An 18,309-nucleotide genomic window follows, 5' to 3' on the forward strand; every position below is an offset into this window, starting at 1 on the left:
ACTAAAAAGCATCGCTTTTCTAATGAACATAAAGTGTTACAACTGCGCAAAGCTATACAGAAGACAAAGGCCACCATTACATTTGTCGGTTTATCAATGCTGCAACGATTGTTAATTAGTTGGCTACATCCCGGTTCATGGAAGATGACCTGCCGTGATCTGTATTTTGCAGACAATGCATTTGTACAGATTATTTAACTTTTCTATGTTGTGATTTTGCTTTCCTGTGTATTCTCTGTCTGCTTGTTACGTCTTTGTCTCCAGCTCGCTCCCCTTGTGTCAAGCAATCAGCTCTCTCAATCCGCTCACGTGTTGTCAAGAAGTGCCTCGTTGTCTTTACAGCTCGTTTGTATTTGGTTCCCTGTTTTTAATGCCCTCTTCCTGTGTTGCACGGTACTCTCATGAACCAGTGTTGTGTGTCATCTGGGGTGGTGAGTCCCCTATTTTTATTTGGTCACCCTGTACCCTGGTTTTCGGACTGTGTTAATTTTGTATTTTTTGCTCCTGCTATTTTTGAGAATAAATACTTTTGATCATACTACTTTGACATTACCCTGAACTCCTGCTTTGCCTGCTTTCCTGAGGTTGGGTCCGCCTGCACACCACCACGACGAGCCACCCGCCCAAAACGTGACAGTGAGAAACAGCTGGGCAGTGTGATTATGATTTTGGGAGCAGAAGGGTGCTTCCATTAATGTCACCGTGACTGAAAGGGTGAAATAAACTACTGTACCAGTGCCTTTTATCTATATTCTCCCCAAAATGTCATCCTTGGTGCATGCATGATTCTCTAGTTTATGGTTTTGTACTCAATGCGTCTGAGAAAGATCATTAAGACAACTGTTAAGGTGGCCTTAGACTTTTGCACAGGGTTGTACTGTGTATATTTTGTTGAAGCATGGTTTGCAATGTTCCCACAGGCCTTGCACACATGTTTGTGCTTACAGTACGGCATTAATGAAAAGGTGCCACATGGATGTGTCAGTCAGTGCTGATTGATGACAAAAAGAAATAAGCTAAAAAAAAAGTCTCTCAGCTTGAAGTACTCCCTGTTGATGTGTTGTCAGTAAAAATCACATCTTAATCAACTTGTCTTTTTGAATTTGAGTTTTAATTAAAAAATATTAACATGTGAAAGGACACTGTTCCCAATTCAGACTGCGTCCTGACCTGCATGTGAACTCCTGGCCTTTTGATTTCTTGTCAGCACCCTCCTCAGGGGACAGTGAAGCACCTGTGCCAATTTACATCCAATATTTTATTATTTTAAGTTCTGCTACTGGTCTATAAATTACTAAACGGTTTAGGTCCTGAATACATGAATGAAATGCTAACAGAATATAAACCCAGTAGGGCTCTGAGATAGACAGACTCGGGTCAAATAGTGGAGCACAGAGTCTGAAGCAAACATGGTGAAGCAGCATTTAGCTGTTATGCTGCACACAAATGGAATAAGTTGCCAACAGAAGTGACGTCAGCCACAAGTGTGAATGTTTGAATGTGTGAAGGTTCAAAACTCTTTGTTTTTCCTCATGCTGTTTAGAGAATTTCCACTTTTAAATGACATTTCTTGCACTGTTCGCTGTTTTAATTGTACTTTTATTTTTTTCCTCTATGGTTTAAATGTTTATAAGCACTTTTTTTCCGTTGTTTTTAAATGCTTTTAATCATGTAAAGCACATTGAGTTACCTTGTGTATGAAATGCGCCGTATAAATAAATTTGCTTTGCTTAAGACTGCTACTTACGTCCTTGCTTGCAATTCTCATCTGTATCCGGTGGCACACGTGTGCCGTAGGGGCCCGTGCCCTATTTATTTTGTATTTTATTTTATCATAATAGCTGTTTTTGTGTTAAGAAATACTAGTATTGAGTTGAGACATTAAAAAAAGAAACAGTGGTGTGATTTTGTTTGTAGATAGTAATCTATTCTGCAACAGTCAGAGTAATGAGTAAACCATCCATCCATTTTCCGTACCACTTATCCTCATTCGGGTCAAGGTGACTTTGGGCGAGAGGCCGGGTACACCCTGAACTGGTCGCCAACCAATCGCAGAGCACATATTGACAAACAATCATTCCCACCTATGGGCAATTGAGAGTCGTCAATTAACCCACCATGCATGCTTTTGTAATGTGGGAAGAAACTGTACAGGCTGTACCCGGAGAAAACCCACGAAGGCAAGTGGAGAACATGCAAACTTAACACAGGCGAGGCGGGATTCGAACGTGGGTCCTCATAACTGTGAGACAGATGTGCTAACCAGACGCTCACCGTGCCGCCTCCAGTAAATCATTACCACTTTTATTATTATTTTTTTAGAACAGTTCCGTAACTGTTAATAAGTCATTATAAATAAAGGTTTTTTGACGTTTACGTCGTTGCGTCACAGCGCGCGCTTGACCCCTGACGCCATGACGTTTCGCTCCCAAACAATCCTCAGGAAAAAGCCACGTTGACGACTCTGGACTGGAGCTCCGTCCTGAATTTGGGCGAGAAGAAAACAGTGTACGCAGTAGTTTGGTGTCGACACACTTCGGAGCCTGAAATATGTCGTCTCCACCGAAGGAAAAGCTCGAAACAAAGGGTGGACACCCTCCTGCAGGTAAAGCTGCTACTTGTCTTTATTAATACAGCCTCCTGCGTATCTCGGGGCGAAATGTTATTACGTTTTTAAAGCCAAATGTGGTGTAATCCTCTAAAATACCCACAAAAGTATCACTAAATATACGATTTGGCAACCGTGCATTTTCTGTGCGCCTTGTTTATTGCTAATTGTCTAGCAAGTTCACTTCCGGACAGTTGAGCGATGCCTTATTAGCATTTCACGTCATATCGCGGTCATTTTTTTTAATGACTGCTTTATTATTTAGCGGGATATGGCCGGCGTGTAATGTCAGTCGGATGATGACGTGGAGGTCAGCGAGTGGACAGATGAGGTGTACGTGGACGGCGGCGGCTGCACTCATATCGCACTCAGATAAGCTGACATTACAATGTCAGCTGAGTTCAAAGGTTAAGATCAAGTATGAAGAGTTGCACAAGATGGACATTTGGGGTTCACTGCCCCGCTATCTGTGGGGGATAGGGATCGAAATCGTCCGTGCATACTTTTATTTACACAAATAATTGGCGGTGATCTACTCGCATTGATTATTAGTGGCTATATTAAGAGTTTAAACCTGTAACATACCACAAACTATGATCCCAAAAAGCTTTAAAGTTGCACCCAAGTCCTTTACGTTGTTTTGCATACATATGTTTGAAGTGCTGAAAACGTGCAAATACTGACAACAATTTAGTACTGAATTGTTGAGAGATATCTTAAATGTATTTCATCTTCAAAATGTTTGAGATTTTCTTTTGGGAGAGGGGGGGGGGGGCGTTCGCTGATGTCACCATGGAACAGCATGAGTCGGCCTGCCCCCAAGCGCCCTTACTCCATGCAGTGGCCATTCGGTGGGATTGCCACTTCCTTATTCCTAATAACTTGACCTAGTTCTACAAGTATAGCGTGCAGTCAGCCATCAAATTATGCCCACAACTCCAAAACATACATCTTCCCTGAATTGTAATGTGTTTTGTGCTATTTGGGCTACAGTGTCGCTGCCGTCTGGCCCCATGTGCATTGCGTGGCAAGGCTGCGCGAACCAGACGGGATCCGCGGCCCCTTGCCAGCCTGAGTTAGAGTACCACTTGAGGATTCGGTGTAACGGTATTAGAGTTGTCAGCCACAAAGTTCTCGGCCGCATGTCGCAGGACGAGGAGGAGGAAGGGGAATAAAGAATCACCCAAAAGGACCGGTGCGCATCATGCTGCTGTGGCCCTTTATGGCGGACTCTTTGACAGCCACAGCAACGCAATTGACAACCCACTGAATTTCAACGGCGGGAAATGAGGGAAAATTGTCCGGGCGGTGCGGCTGCTTCTCTGCAGCCTGTGAGAACAATGAGTGTGCAGTGAGAGAAGGCACGTATTTGATCGACAGCTGAAAGTTCCGGGGAGGCGTTTTTCTGTTTTGTTTTTTTATAGAGTATTCAGTGACACGCCCACAGCATCTGGAAACTGAAAGAATGTCTAATTTCTTCACCATTTTGAAGCCTGATTTCATGTGATTTTAAGCATGACTCTTCGCTGTCGTGTGTTGCTGTGCTGGTGGAAAAGTGCTTCCTTGGCCGCTGACTTTACAATTTCTGACTTGAATCTGCTGGATCCACGCAGCGACAATACAAACTAGTGGTCATAGATGCGTTTAGCGATATTCTGCTGAGCTCTTGTCAGATTCCACTGGTTTTGATGCCGTGTTTAGTCCTAGTTTGGTGACGTTATCGCAAGCCAAAGCAGACATGGGTGCTACAATCTTATGTATCCACCCCCACTGACTGTCAATCACAATTCAACAGCGCTGCTGTTAGATTTGTGATGGGATGATAGTCGGTGGCTGGGAGCAGAGCTAGTAAGCATTGCACTACTGAAGTTTGGTTCAGCGGACAATTGGTCCAATGATTTCTTTTTTGTTTTGTTTTTTTGGATGTGGTTACTGCCAGCAGAATGAGAGAGTTTCTCATTCAAACGAGAAACTTTCTTCCACCCCACCCCCCACCCCCCATGTCCCTTTAGGGGCTCCGTAGAAAGCAATGAATCATCTTGTTTTTCTGCAAATATGGGTGATAAATTAAAAAATATGAAAAAGCATCTGTGGCTCGGGAAAATTTCAAACGCCAAACCACAAAAAAGCCATAAATTATTGAAGTATTCAAAATCCAATAATACTCTTTTAGCCAACAGGCGGAAAGAGACATGGTAATAATGTCCTCTTGGATGTAATGTCTCGCTGAAACATATACATGTGTGTTGCAGTGAAGGCCGGGGGTATGAGGATAGTGCAGAAGCACCAGCCGACTGCTAATCCGGAGCCTCCACCAAAAGATGATGACGACGAAGAGTATGTGAGCAGCAGGTGAGCCTCACTAGAGTACAGATTTAAGTTTGTATACTGCATGTGCTGGGTCATGGTTCCAGGACAAAAATGTACAAATGGCAACTTATTGTTGGAGAGATGCTAGTCTTCTTCCGGGCTACTGTGGAAGTGCCCTGAGTAAGGCACTGTCTCCACTTCCCCAACTCAAGAGTTGCAGCACTGTTTGCACCCCTTTCACTTAGACTTTAGACCGATCTGATCGGCTTGATTGGTATCTGCCGATAATTAGCATTTTATGCTGATCGGCTTTAATGTCATAATTCACCGATCATTGATCGGCTCCGCAAAAGTTTACTACGCATCGCCATCGCATACAGTATATTTGAATCCAAATGCTTGTTGCGTCTCTTTTGAAGTAGCACTGTAAATATCTGACCGCCAATAAAGTTATTTAAAAACAAAAACATTATGGCGGTGTCGGACAGACAACACATAATGCCTGGATCAGATGACAAGATAAATCTGGTCTTTCACGATTGTACTATGTTAGACTACTGCAATAAAGTCTTGTATTCCGATACCACCGCATCCCGTCTTTTACCATCACTGGGCTTTATCTTGTCAACTCAAACGCGACCGGACACTCGCTACTGTGGCGACGACAACAATGGATCGCATGTATTGTGTTGGTCAAAAAATAACAAAATGGGGAAAACGTGTGGTGGTGGTGGTCACCAGTGCTTTGGAAACGATGTTCTTTTAAGGATTGGTTGAGGTATGTTCACGTACTTTGAATACAATAGGGCTCGCAAGCAGGCAACAAAACGTTATTTAGTCTAGCAAGCTAGTGCTAACACTAACGGTTTTACAGTGTAAAAAAAGTAATCAGTCAGCCACCAATTGTGCAAGTTCTCCCACTTAAAAAGATGAGAAAGGCCTGTAATTTTCATCATAGGTATACCTCACCTATGAGAGGCAAAATGAGAACAAAAAAAAATTGACGATTTATTTGCAAATTATGGTGGAAAATAAGTATTTGGTCAACTACAAACAAGCAAAATATCTGGCTCTAACAGACCTGTAACTCCGCTGTCCTCCACTCGTTATCTGTATTAATGGCACCTGTTTGAACTCGTTATCAGTATAAAAGACACCTGTGCACAACCTCAAACAGTCACACTGCAAACTCCACTATGGCCAAGACCAAAGAGCTGTCAAAGGACACCAGAAACAAAATTGTAGACCTGCACCAGGCTGGGAAGACTGAATCTGCAATAGGTAAGCAGCTTGGTGTGAAGAAATCAACTGTGGGAGCAATTATTAGAAAATGGAAGACATACAAGACCACTGATAATCTCCCTCAATCTGGGGCTCCACGCAAGATCTCACCCCGTGGGGTCAAAATGATCACAAGAACGGTGAGCAAAAATCGAAGAATCACACGGGGGCGACCTAGTGAATGACCTGCAGAGAGCTGGGACCAAAGTAACAAAGGCTACCATCAGTAACGCACTACGGCGCCAGGGACTCAAATCCTGCAGTGCCAGACCAGGAGGACTGATCCGTGTAAAAGAGAGAAAGAATGGGGCCATGTCGTGTTAAGATTTTGAGTGAAAACTTCCTTCCATCAGCAAGGGCATTGAAGATGAAACGTGGCTGGGTCTTTCAGCATGACAATGATCCCAAACACACCGCCCGGGCAACGAAGGAGTGGCTTCGTAAGAAGCATTTTGAGGTCCTGGAGTGGCTAAGCCAGTCTCCAGATCTCAACCACATAGAAAATCTTTGGAGGGAGTTGAAAGTCTGTGTTGCCCAGCGATAGCCCCAAAACATCGCTGCTCCAGAGGAGCTCTGCATGGAGGAATGGGCCAAAATACCAGTAACAGTGTGTGAAGACTTACAGAAAACGTTTGACCTCTGTCATTGCCCACAAAGGGTATATAACAAAGTATTGAGATGAACATTTATTATTGACCAAATACTTATTTACACCATAATTTGCTAATAAATTCTTTAAAAATCAGACAGTGGTTTTCTGGAATGTTTTTGTCATTGTCAAATGTCATTTTGTCTCTCATAGGTGAGGTATACCTATGATGAAAATTACAGGCCTCGCTCATCTTTTTAAGTGGGAGAACTTGCACTGGCTGACTAAATACTACTTTGCCCCACTGTACGTAAACATGCTGGCATGTCATTGTTCTGCTTGTCACTATAATTTCACTGGTATAGATAGATAAACAAAGATATATAATTTGTAGTAAATACATTCTCTGACCAATTGAGATTTTCTGCACGCAGTTGTTGGGAATCACTGCTCTAGCCCAGCCCTGGCTTGGTTTCCTCATTTTTCATTTAACATTACACAAACACTTATAACGACGTGTTCTACCACATAATTATTCTTCCTACGAAAATGTTTTGGGGTAATAGTGTATTCCTATTTGCGGAAAGTATAAAGCAGGGGCAGCTGGTATATTCACATGCTGCATTATCAGTTTTGTGTGCTGATGAGAGCTGATATGCGGTGCACAGCAGAGGGCTTTACCATCAGTCCAGTAATTTTATGCACATTTTTTCGGTCACACGCAATTATATACACTCGCCATCCACAGCGTTGGGTACACCTGCACAATCTAATAAACGGTGTTAAAAAATTCTGCTTCTATGAAGATAATAATGCTAACTTTTGAGTGTCACGGTCTGAGAGGTATTCATTTCACGATATGTTTATAACTGGTTGCAGTTTGCGTGAGCTGCATTATTCTGAGAGCTGTTATTTATATTTCGGCCCACTTGTCTATCAAAATAGCGTACCCAAAATATTAGATATCCTTCTAGGTATAATGCAGTGCATGCAGCCTTTATACACACAGTTATCTCCTCACCGTGAGACCAAAAAAATATATTAAAAAAAGTATCCCTGATCAGATTTAGCATCTACAAGCTGTCTAACATCGACTTCCTCATTGAGTTGCTCAACAGGATATGGGGTCATATACTACACTAATCATGATTTTCATTTTTGTCTTTTACACAACCAAATGTCTGAGAGAGTTAAAACAAAAACTCTAAGTGTAGAGGAAAATATCTCATTCTGGAAAAAAATGCAAGGCATACTTATGGATGCGACAAGCAATAGACATTAATAAAGCAGTTTGATAAATGGTAATGGAAAGAAATTCAAATATAAATGTTGAACATTAACCCATACACCAGCCGCCGATGTTACTCATTTAAATTAATTTGTGTATTTACTGATTGATCCAAAGTGAATGTACACACATTGTGGTATTGTGTTCCCGTTTAGTGTTATTACCAATGAACAGACAATGTTGTAGTTAGTAACTTCCATTGGGGACAGAACAAGCTAGATACCATTAATCGATGTAAACAAAGCACTGGTCTCTACAAACGTAGTTTTTTTATATTCTCCTGTGAAATATTAATCTTTGTCCAAAAAAAGTTGGTATATAAAGCCTAGAGTTGCACTCAATCAGTAAAACTCCCACTCGAACTGTTCCCTCCATGAATCACATCAGCTGCGGCCAGTGAAGCGTAGTAGTCAGGGGAGCACCTGCCGAATCCAATCTAGCCCAGATGGACAGATGGGGCAAAGGGAGAAAGAGAGATGCCGATTTCTTTTTACATGGAGGAGGTGAGGAGGAATGTTGAGGATTGGGATGGAATCAGAAGAACACGATGGTCATGGCCATCTAAGAAAACCCATTTGAAAAAAGGAAAAGTATGTGAAGTTTTTTTGGTATACATGAAAATCAGTAAAAATGTTTTCTCTGCATTTTAAGTTATCACCTGGAAGCAACCAGCAGAGGGCATAAAGAATCCAGGCCCCACGAGTCTGCTGCATAAATGGGATGCAGAAAGAAATGAAACAGGAAGTACTCCTGCTGAAAGAAGAGCACAAAGTTTGATGCAGGACCACTTTTGAATTAGAAATTATGAAATACTTTTTCATAATTGAAATTTTAAGGTAGGAAAATACCACGGGCTGGCAAAGGTAGCGCATCGATACGAAAGGTGGGAATCACAAGAATACCACAAACCATTACAATATTGTCACAATACTTTGGCATCCATATTACCAATCCCCGAGAGTTTCTTTTTTCTCAGCTAAAATCCAGTGGTGGTAGTTTTGCAATTCATTAACCGCTGCGAGTTGTGCAGCAAATTGACAGCTCGACGAAAAAATTAAGTGGGGAGATACCGACAAATGAAGAAAACGCAGCATACATCAGTTTCTATGGCAACCACCTCTGCGCCCATGGCAACAAACTTGCTGCGCTGCTGAAGCTCAGGGAAACGGTGGGTCGGTGAGTTGCAGCCTACCAAGAATGCTTGTATAATAACAGATTTCACTCTTTCAACTATGAGTGTAGAATTAGCATTCTGACTTCTTGTCTCACCCTCGGCCTCCTCTCTCTCCTCCATGCTTTTTGTCTTGAGGCACCAGTATGCAGGATTTCCTACAGCTCTCTGCTTCCCCCTGCAGGCTCCACACGCCTGCTTTCAGTCAAGAAAGATTCCCTGAATAAGTTTTTTTTTTTTTTTTTTGTGTACTAAATGTCAACTCAGTAACTGTCAAGTAGTAATCAGTGGAATTTCATGCAACTGAACAGTGGATAATTTTACTCTTTGGATGTATAGTCAAATTGCAACTGTTAATTACTGGCTTCCTCCTGATCTTTAAAATTTTCTAAAATGCATTTTCCAATGCATAGACTGTAATTATCCTTTTAAAAAATTATTATTCCTTAAATCCAGGCCTGATTGTTGTGCAATTCAGCCCTCTCCAACCAGCTGACTGTCATTTTATAAGGTGGATTTAGATAGTTACAGTGCCGCAAAAAAGTATTGGCCCCCTTCTCAAATTCTTATAGTTTTGCATAGTTTCCCCACTTAAGATCATCGAACAAATGTAAATATCAGACAAATATAACCCAACAAAACTTCAGGTGCTGTTTTTAAATGATTTCATTCATTAAGGAAAAAAAAACTATTGTTATCTGGCCCTCTGTGGAAAGTTTAAGTTCACGTGTGTGATATTTACATTTGTTTCATTATCTTAACCGAAACTGCAAAAATATAAGAATTTGAGAAGGGGGGCCAATATGTTTTCAGGGCACGGTAAATGCTGCTACCTACAGGCTTCAATTACTGTCAAAATGCACAATTATTTATTATAGTACATAAAACATATGAACAAAATGTCTTAAAACAACGTGACAAAATATTAAGCCCATATTACCTACTCCTTTTAGTAACATTGAGTGAGTGAGAGGTATGAAAAAGGTTTCCTTTAATCTGCAGACACTCTGAATTGGTATTACTGTCGGGAAATAATTCCTCATATTTTATACGTCAATATATTTCTGAATTGTTAAATATTGTAATGACTGTTGGTTAGAGCTTTCGTAGTGCTTAAGTGTTTGAGGTGACTTTTGAAGGGTGTCTCCATAACTGAAGGGCGACGACGCTGTAGAATTAGATGGTGGCGCTCGTTTGTCACGTCAAGGTCGAGCTGCACACTCGCTCCCTTCGTCTTTTCCACTGTCTCCATGCCTCTTTTTGTCTACGTTCACCCACCTCCATCCTCCTTTCTTCCCATCTGAAGATTCTTTATTATTATTGTTAGAAAGGCGTTTGGCTCCGTATGTCCTTCCCTGCGCTCTGGCCTCCCTTAGACCCACCACACCAAACAACGCACCAGAACAGGACGGAAGTGGACCATTGCGAAAACAATTACAGTGGCTCACTCAAACCCGCACGCGTGATGGAGCTCAGCACATCGATGGAAAAAAAACTGTGAGAACCTGTATCAGGTTTTGAGGCTCTGCATGCAATATACTGTACTGTATTATTTGATTGAACCACAAAAAACATGGCGCGATTGTCAGGGAAGAAGGAGATTGCCGTCTAGACGGAAAAAAACAAAGTTGTACAGATATTTTTAGAGGCTGTTTGCAGTGATCGATCGTCCCAGCCGCTGACTGCACCCATGCATATACTCTATTGGTATGGCACGGCCGGTTACAGCAGCCACTAGGTCGGGCCGGTCGGCCACTCATGAAAACAAGTTGCTGAACCCCGCACACTGCGCGACAATTCAGTCGGGTTTGGGCGTGTCGCTTGGTGTCCGGCAAGCCTTAGGCACACACCTTGTTTCCTCCACGTATCGGCTCCTTTTTTGGGTATCCTCATTTCCCCCTCCCTTTTCCTTTATTCCCCTCGCATAGCACATCTTCTTTTCCCAACACCTCTACCTCCTTCTCACATCCAGGAGCTGAGAGCCCCAGAGTTTGGCGAGGATGAATAGGGGCTATTTAAGCCCCAGGCATCTCCATCCAGTTTGTGTGCGTGTCTGTGTAATGCCGACTGGAGTACATATGTAGGCGGTGTGTTCAGACAACTTAAGATCTTTGTATTTTGTCTCTGTAGAGGTTTTGATATTTATCTATGTAAATGTAGCTCCATTTTGTATAAAATGTAACCCTCTTAGGCCCTTCATTCAGATTAGATTACGCATGCACACACACATTATTTCCAACTCTCTCACTCACACACTCACTCACTCTTAAAGCCTTTGGCATAAACGCTGCCCAATGTGTAGTACTTTTTCGTATCAAATCATTTGTCTTTTCTCTTTCTTTATTTTCAGTCCACCTAAGGCCCCTGTGATTGTGTCTGGAGTGGTTACTAAGGTAACACACACTTACATGTGTTGCGACATTTAACACGACCATGGCGGAAATATATGCAGCTTTTATATTAATATTACATTAAGTTTGTATAGAATCCAACAAGCGGCACGGTGAACGACTGGTTAGAGTGTCTGCCTCGCAGTTCTGAGGACTGTGGTTCAATCCCCGGCCCCGCCTGTGTGGAGTTTGCATGTTCTCCCCGTGCCTGCATGGGTTTTCTCCGGGCACGCCGGTTTCCTCCCACATCCCAAAAACATGCATGCTAGGTTAATTGAAGATTCTAAAATTGCCCGTAGGTGTGAATGTGAGTGCAAATGGTTGTTTGTTTATGTGTGCCCTGCGATTGGCTGGCAACCAGTTCAGGGTGTACCCCGCCTCCTGCCTGAAGATAGCTGGGATAGGCTCCAGCACTCCCGCGACCCTTGTGAGGATAAGCGGCTCAGAATATGGATGGATGGATGGATAGAATCCAACAACAAAATTCTACCTGGACTAACATGATTCAAGATGTAATACTGTAACAATATTTTATATTATTGTAAATTTAATTTTTCAGTGGTATAGAACTGCAGACTAAATAGGGGCAAAATGTTAGAATATATTAAAAAAGAAAAGTAATATTTGAAAAATAACTGCAACATGGATCCAAGGGTATTAAAAATTTTAAAAACAAAAAAAATCTGTAGCAAGGGCTGGGCATTAAGAACCTCATGATCCGATTCGATATTGAATCTTTAGGTTTTGCTTCGATTCTGTTTATTTGAATGCTCTATCGACGCAGAAGTAGAAATACACTAAAACATACCAGTTGTGTATAAACACTGAAAAGGTAAAGTGCATGTCAATGTAAATGTTTATTTCCTCATGGCAATTGTAATACAAATTTGAAAAAATGTCCACAATAATAATTGTACTTGTCCACGCAGAACAAAAGTGAATACATTATGACAGCTCTATATTAAAAAAGTAAAGTGCATGCATACTAAAGTAATATTTCCTTACTTACTAGGTAGGGTGAGGGTTACTCTTAGTATTTGCAGGGTTTTTAAATCATGCCATATTTAGTACCATGTTTGATGCGTTGTGACAACTGCCGGTACTTTCTTCATCAAGCGCCATTCATTTATTACTTTATCAACATGTTTGCTATATTGCTCCCTCCCTGTATGGCTTCGATGTAGGTATAATTCCCACTTGTTAGAAATGAAATGAAAAGTGATAGTTATGTACACAGGTTTCAGTCGCTCTGGAAGTCCAACTGTCACAGCCACTTTTTCTGCCGATTTCAAGAACTCCAAAACTACTTTTTTAGCTCTGTGTGCAGCTTCGGGGCGGCGACTTCTGACGTGTTTTTTAACCTATCCTGTTCAGTTGCATGGCCTTGCAGAATGGTGGATCTGTATGCCTCTTGTGCTGGAACAGTTTTGCTGTCCAACAGGGGGAGTTTGAAATAAACCCTCTGCTTATTTTTTAAAATTATTCTGATGTTTATTGAAAATGCCGCTGGACAGAACGCCCAGGTGCATGTTCTATCACATGACATTAAATCAGATCAGCATAAAATGCTAATTATCAGCCGATACCGATCAGCCCGATAAAATCGGTGTAAAGTCTAGTCATAATTCGCCGATCCGATCAATGACGTCATTGATTGGCTCCTCAAAAGACGTTTACTCCGCGTCGCCACTGTGTACGGTATATTTGAGTCCAAAATCTAGTTTGTTTAGGCTTGTCTTTTGACGTAGTACTATAAATATCTTACTGCCAATAGTTATTTTAAAAAAAAAAAAAAAAAAAAAAACCTTGGCGGGTGTGCGACAGACACGTCTGAGACAGACAACACGTAATGCGTGGATCAGACTAAAAGACAAATTTGCTCTTTCACAATTGCACTGTCAGACTACTGCAATAAAATCTTGCATTCCGATACCACCGCATCCCCTTTTTTACGATCACTGTGAACTCAAATGCGACCGGATACACTCGTTACCACGGCGACGACAGCAACAATCGATCGCGTCGTGTGTATTATAAGAACTAAATGGGGGGAAAAACGTTTGTTGGTGGTCACCGGTGCTCGGGAGAGGACTTTAATTCAAGGATTGCTTGAGGTATATACTTTTAATATGATACGGCTCGCAAGCAGGCAACAAAACGTTTTGTAGCCTAGCAAGCAAGTGCTAGCACTAACGGTTCTATCGGTATTCTGTCAAATCATGCTCTAAAGTTTCGGTGTGTGTGAAAAGTAATGTAATTACAAACCCAATTCCAATGAAGTTGGAACGTTGTTAAACATAAATAAAAACAGAATACAATGATTTGCAAATAATGTTAAACCTATATTTAATTGAATTCACTACAAAGATATTGTGTTAGTGCCAATGGCATGGGTAACTTACACATCTGTGAAAGCACCATTAATGCTGAAAGGTACATACAGGTTTTGGAGAAACATATGCTGCCATCCAAGCGACGTATTTTTCATGGACGCTCCTGCTTATTTCAGCAAGACAATGCCAAACCACATTCTGCACGTGTTACAACGGCGTGGCTTCATAGTAAAAGTGTGCGGGTACTAGACTGGCCTCCCTGCAGTCCAGACCTGTCTCCCATTGAAAATGTGTGGCGTAAAATACGACAACGGAGAGACTTTTGAACAGCGGATGCTGTACATCAAGCAAGAATGGGAAAGAATTCCACCTACAAAGCTTCAACAATTAGTGTCCTCAGTTCCCAAATGTTTATTGGATGATGTTAAAAGAAAAGGTGATGTAACACAGTGGTAAACATGACCCTGTCCCAGCTTTTTTGGAACGTGTTGCAGCCATAAAATTCAAAGTTAATGATTATTTGCTAAAAACAATGAAGTTTATCAGTTTTGAACATTTAATATCTTGTCTTTATAGGCTATTCAATTAAATATAGGTTGAACATGATTTGCAAATCATTGTAATCTGTTTTTGTTTAACACAACGTCCCAACTTCATTGGAATTGGGGTTGTGTTTTATTGAGTGAGACTTAGAGGGGCGTTCCTCCCAATCACGCCCCTCCAAGTTAGCATTGAAGTCCCCCAGCAGAACGATTGAGTCCCCAACGGGTGCGCTCTCCAGGACCCCCTCCGAGGACTCCAAAAAGGGTGGGTACTCTGAACTGCTGTTTAGTGCATAGGCACAAACAACAGTCTGGACCCGTCCCCCGACCCGAAGGCGGCGGGAGGCTACCCTCGCGTCCACCGGGGTGAACCCCAATGTACAGGCGCCGAGCCTGGGAGCAATAAGTATACCCACACCTGCTCGGCGCCTCTCACCATGGCCAACGCCAGAGTAGAAGTGTCTCCAACCCCTCTAGAGAGGACTGGTACCAGAGCCCAAGCTGTGTGTGGAGGTGAACCCAACTATAGCTAGTCGGAACCTCCCAACCTCGCACACCATCTCGGGCTCCTTCCCTCCCAGAGAGGTGACGTCCCTAGAGCCAGCTTCTGTCCCTAGAGCCATCTTCTGATCGGATCGCCAAGGTCCCTGCCTTCGGTCACCGCCCAGCTCACAATGCACCCGTAATTTTACGATTACTACTATTATTAAAAGAAAGGAAGTTGTTAGTGGATGTCTTTTAAAGTACATAAGTTGGAAAAACTAATTAATAACATAGTCGGCCGTACAAGTTAATTTGAATTAGTTGACAAAATTGAATCCACTATCCCTCTGACTTAATTTTCTTAATATTTCAACTTTTTTCAAAGTGTGGTCAGTCTGTTCTGTAATATTTCTTCCAGTCTAAATTTGTAGGTCTTTTTCCACACAACAACCACAAAATTTCATGGGGTCATGTGTATGTCATATTTACATCACCATAGAAAGAACCTGATCAGAATGGGTCAATCGAAGTGGTCGTAGAAGACGACACAAATGCTCACCTGCTTTTGTTTCTTCGCCCTGACATCCTTGTGGCTGACTGTGTTCAGGGCGATAAGGACTTCACCCCGGCTGCTGCCCAGGTGGCACACCAGAAGCCCCAGCCTGGCATCCCCAAGCTGCCCCCCTCTCAGCACATCAACCACCACATCCATCAGCCCCGCAAGTGAGCCAGGAAGCTCGCTATGCTGTGGCCACGCTAACTCCACCGGTCGGCCTTCCCAATTGAACACAATTTCCCGCTAGGCACAGATGTCTTTTGATTGATTGGTTGGTTGTTTTTTTTGTTTTTGATTACAGTTGTATGATGTGGAATTTGTCCGCAACAAGCCTATACCAGTATGACCATTGTTTCAACCACAGTCTTTATACCTCCCCTGCATCGGTGCTGCACTAATAGTTGTGCACTTTTGTCTCCTTTCTTCAAGATTTATCTCTTTTTGAAAGTCTTAAGTTGGTATAGACGTCTATTATATGATTTAAAATGAGCAGATAATCAATTACCGGTATGAGTCACCCAAGTCAACACAATAACATTTGGTTAATTAAGACCACTGAACCACCCAATTAATATGGCGGAGGGCCTTGGACATACTTAAGACCAAAAGACCCGAATAGTAAATTTTGGAAAGGTCACCTGTTTTTAAAAACAATGTAATAAAAAAGAAAATAAAAACGCTTTGATTTTAAAAACATATTTTCATACGAAGACTGTTGCCACATTGCACATGGGCCACAAAAAGGAAACTTGAGAGCATTGTAACCAATAAACATTCCTGCAGTGCACCCACTAATTGGGCGGATCCTAATTAAGGCAATAATCCTGAAATATTTGTCAGCGTCCTAAAATATTGTGTTTTGAATGCTTTGTTACTTGCTTGATGTGAGGTGTCAAGGGTATTATATACTGTAACATAGCAAACCTTAATGCAGTTAACTGTATTTAGCTTTCGCAGCCTCATCACAGCAATGTTATTAATTGTGCTATGCACATGCAACCTGCTTCTAGCAAAGATAATCCAGCAGTGCCTGTTAACATCCTGCACCATACTGTTTTATGTTTCTTCTATGTCAGCAGCTCATAAGCCAAATCCCTGGCAAGTGTGTACCAGGGTCTACGTACCACAAGCCAAACAAAGCCCTGTCACCAAAAAACAGCAGAATATAAATTGAAGGTAACAAAAAGTAGAGTAATTGCAACAAAAAAAAAAAAACTTCAACATTCCATCATTTTGTTTGTGGTAGTGTGCAAGTGTTGTTCATTTTTAGCACAAGGCTTCTATATTTTAAACATATCAAGATACACAATCCACTTAAACTGATTTGTCACAACACTAATGTTCAGGAAGTTAAAGACACCCACTTTGCCAAGAATCAGACATTATTTCATTGTTAATTTAACTTGAAAAGAGTTTTATTGTTGCTGTCTTTGGCATTTTTCTTGAGTCATATGTTCAATTGTTTCAACTGGAGTTTGGTATTGGTTGTGGTTGTCATAGTAAATAAAGATAAAGATTCTCTTAAATTGTCCAATTTTCTTTATTTTAATTAAATGAGTAGAAAACGTCTTCAGGCTTGTTTACACTGTATGTTGCAAATAAGTGCATCCCGTGGTGAATCAACACTCGCAGAGGGATGAGGGCTCAGCTGGTGTTTTGGAAATGAAACAAGGGCATCTCTCCAAGAGATGTCCACCCCCAAGACACACACACACACGTACACGACTCGTGCGTACACCAGGTGTTTTTTCATGTAATTCATCTTTACACACGCATCTGCAAGCAGGTGTCCTGTCAGCTCGTGTTAACCCAATAAAGGAGCCAGTGCAACATAACTTGGTATATGAGCTGGATTCAGTGAGCCGAGACCAAAGTACAGCTGACGTTATCTCCGTGTGCACACGCACAAAAATGCTTCACATTGTCTTTTGAGTGGGAGCCAAATACTGTTTATATATAACATACATTTATCAAATTAAGTACAACTGTCGATTCAACTTAAATACTATCAAGTCAGTGCAATGGCAACATAGTCCATTTTGTATTTGTATTGACAGTGGATGCTGGTTAAAACAGGGATGGTGAAAATCTTAAGTATATCACTCAAAATGTATCGCAATTAATCAGGGTATCTGTACCTAGATATCTGCTTTTAATTTAAAATATTTTTAGATTCATTACTGTATCCTTAAGCTGTGTAGCTGCTCTTGAATTAGCCACTGCTGAGAGAATGCATTTAGTGCCGTCGCAGTATGAGAGAATAATAAAAGAAATAAAATGAAAAATTAAACACCTTTTGTTATTAGATACTTTTGCCTTAGTTAGTTAGTGAGTAACTGTGGGGGGGGGGGGGGGGGGAACTTAAAAGATACCTGGCCCTATGTGAATAAGTAATTACCCCCTTGTTAAATCATGAATTAGTGATTATGAATGATAATCACAATTGTTGGTTAATTTTCACTGATCACACCCAAGCCCGATTACCTCCGGACCTGTTCAATTAAGAAATCACTGAAACGGACTCTGTCCCGACAAAATGAAGTGGGACAAAAGATCTAAAAATGCTGCAACAAAATGACACGATGCAAAGAAATTCAAGAACTGTCGAGAAATAAAGTAATTGACATCTGTCAGTCTGGAAAGGGTTCCAAAATTGATTTCTTAAGCTTTAGGATTCCAGCAAACCATGGGCCACAAAGGAACTCAGGGCAAATTCTAAAGAACTGCAGGCCTCCCTTGGCTCAGTTAAGGTCAGTGT

The 18,309-nt window shown here is 41.6% G+C and overlaps 1 protein-coding gene across 1 annotated transcript; it reads left to right on the forward strand.

Moving 5' to 3' along the window:
* Positions 1-2,402: 2,402 nt before the first annotated feature.
* Positions 2,403-17,077, forward strand: dap (death-associated protein). Its single transcript, XM_061666170.1, has 4 exons — positions 2,403-2,605; positions 4,861-4,960; positions 11,598-11,640; positions 15,603-17,077. The coding sequence occupies exons 1-4, from the start codon at positions 2,551-2,553 to the stop codon at positions 15,720-15,722; spliced, it is 318 nt and encodes a 105-aa protein (XP_061522154.1). The 5' UTR covers positions 2,403-2,550; the 3' UTR covers positions 15,723-17,077.
* The last annotated feature ends 1,232 nt before the right edge of the window (positions 17,078-18,309 follow it).

Source organism: Phycodurus eques, chromosome 21 (genome assembly GCF_024500275.1).
Source record: "Phycodurus eques isolate BA_2022a chromosome 21, UOR_Pequ_1.1, whole genome shotgun sequence".
In the NCBI taxonomy this organism is placed as follows: domain Eukaryota; kingdom Metazoa; phylum Chordata; class Actinopteri; order Syngnathiformes; family Syngnathidae; genus Phycodurus; species Phycodurus eques.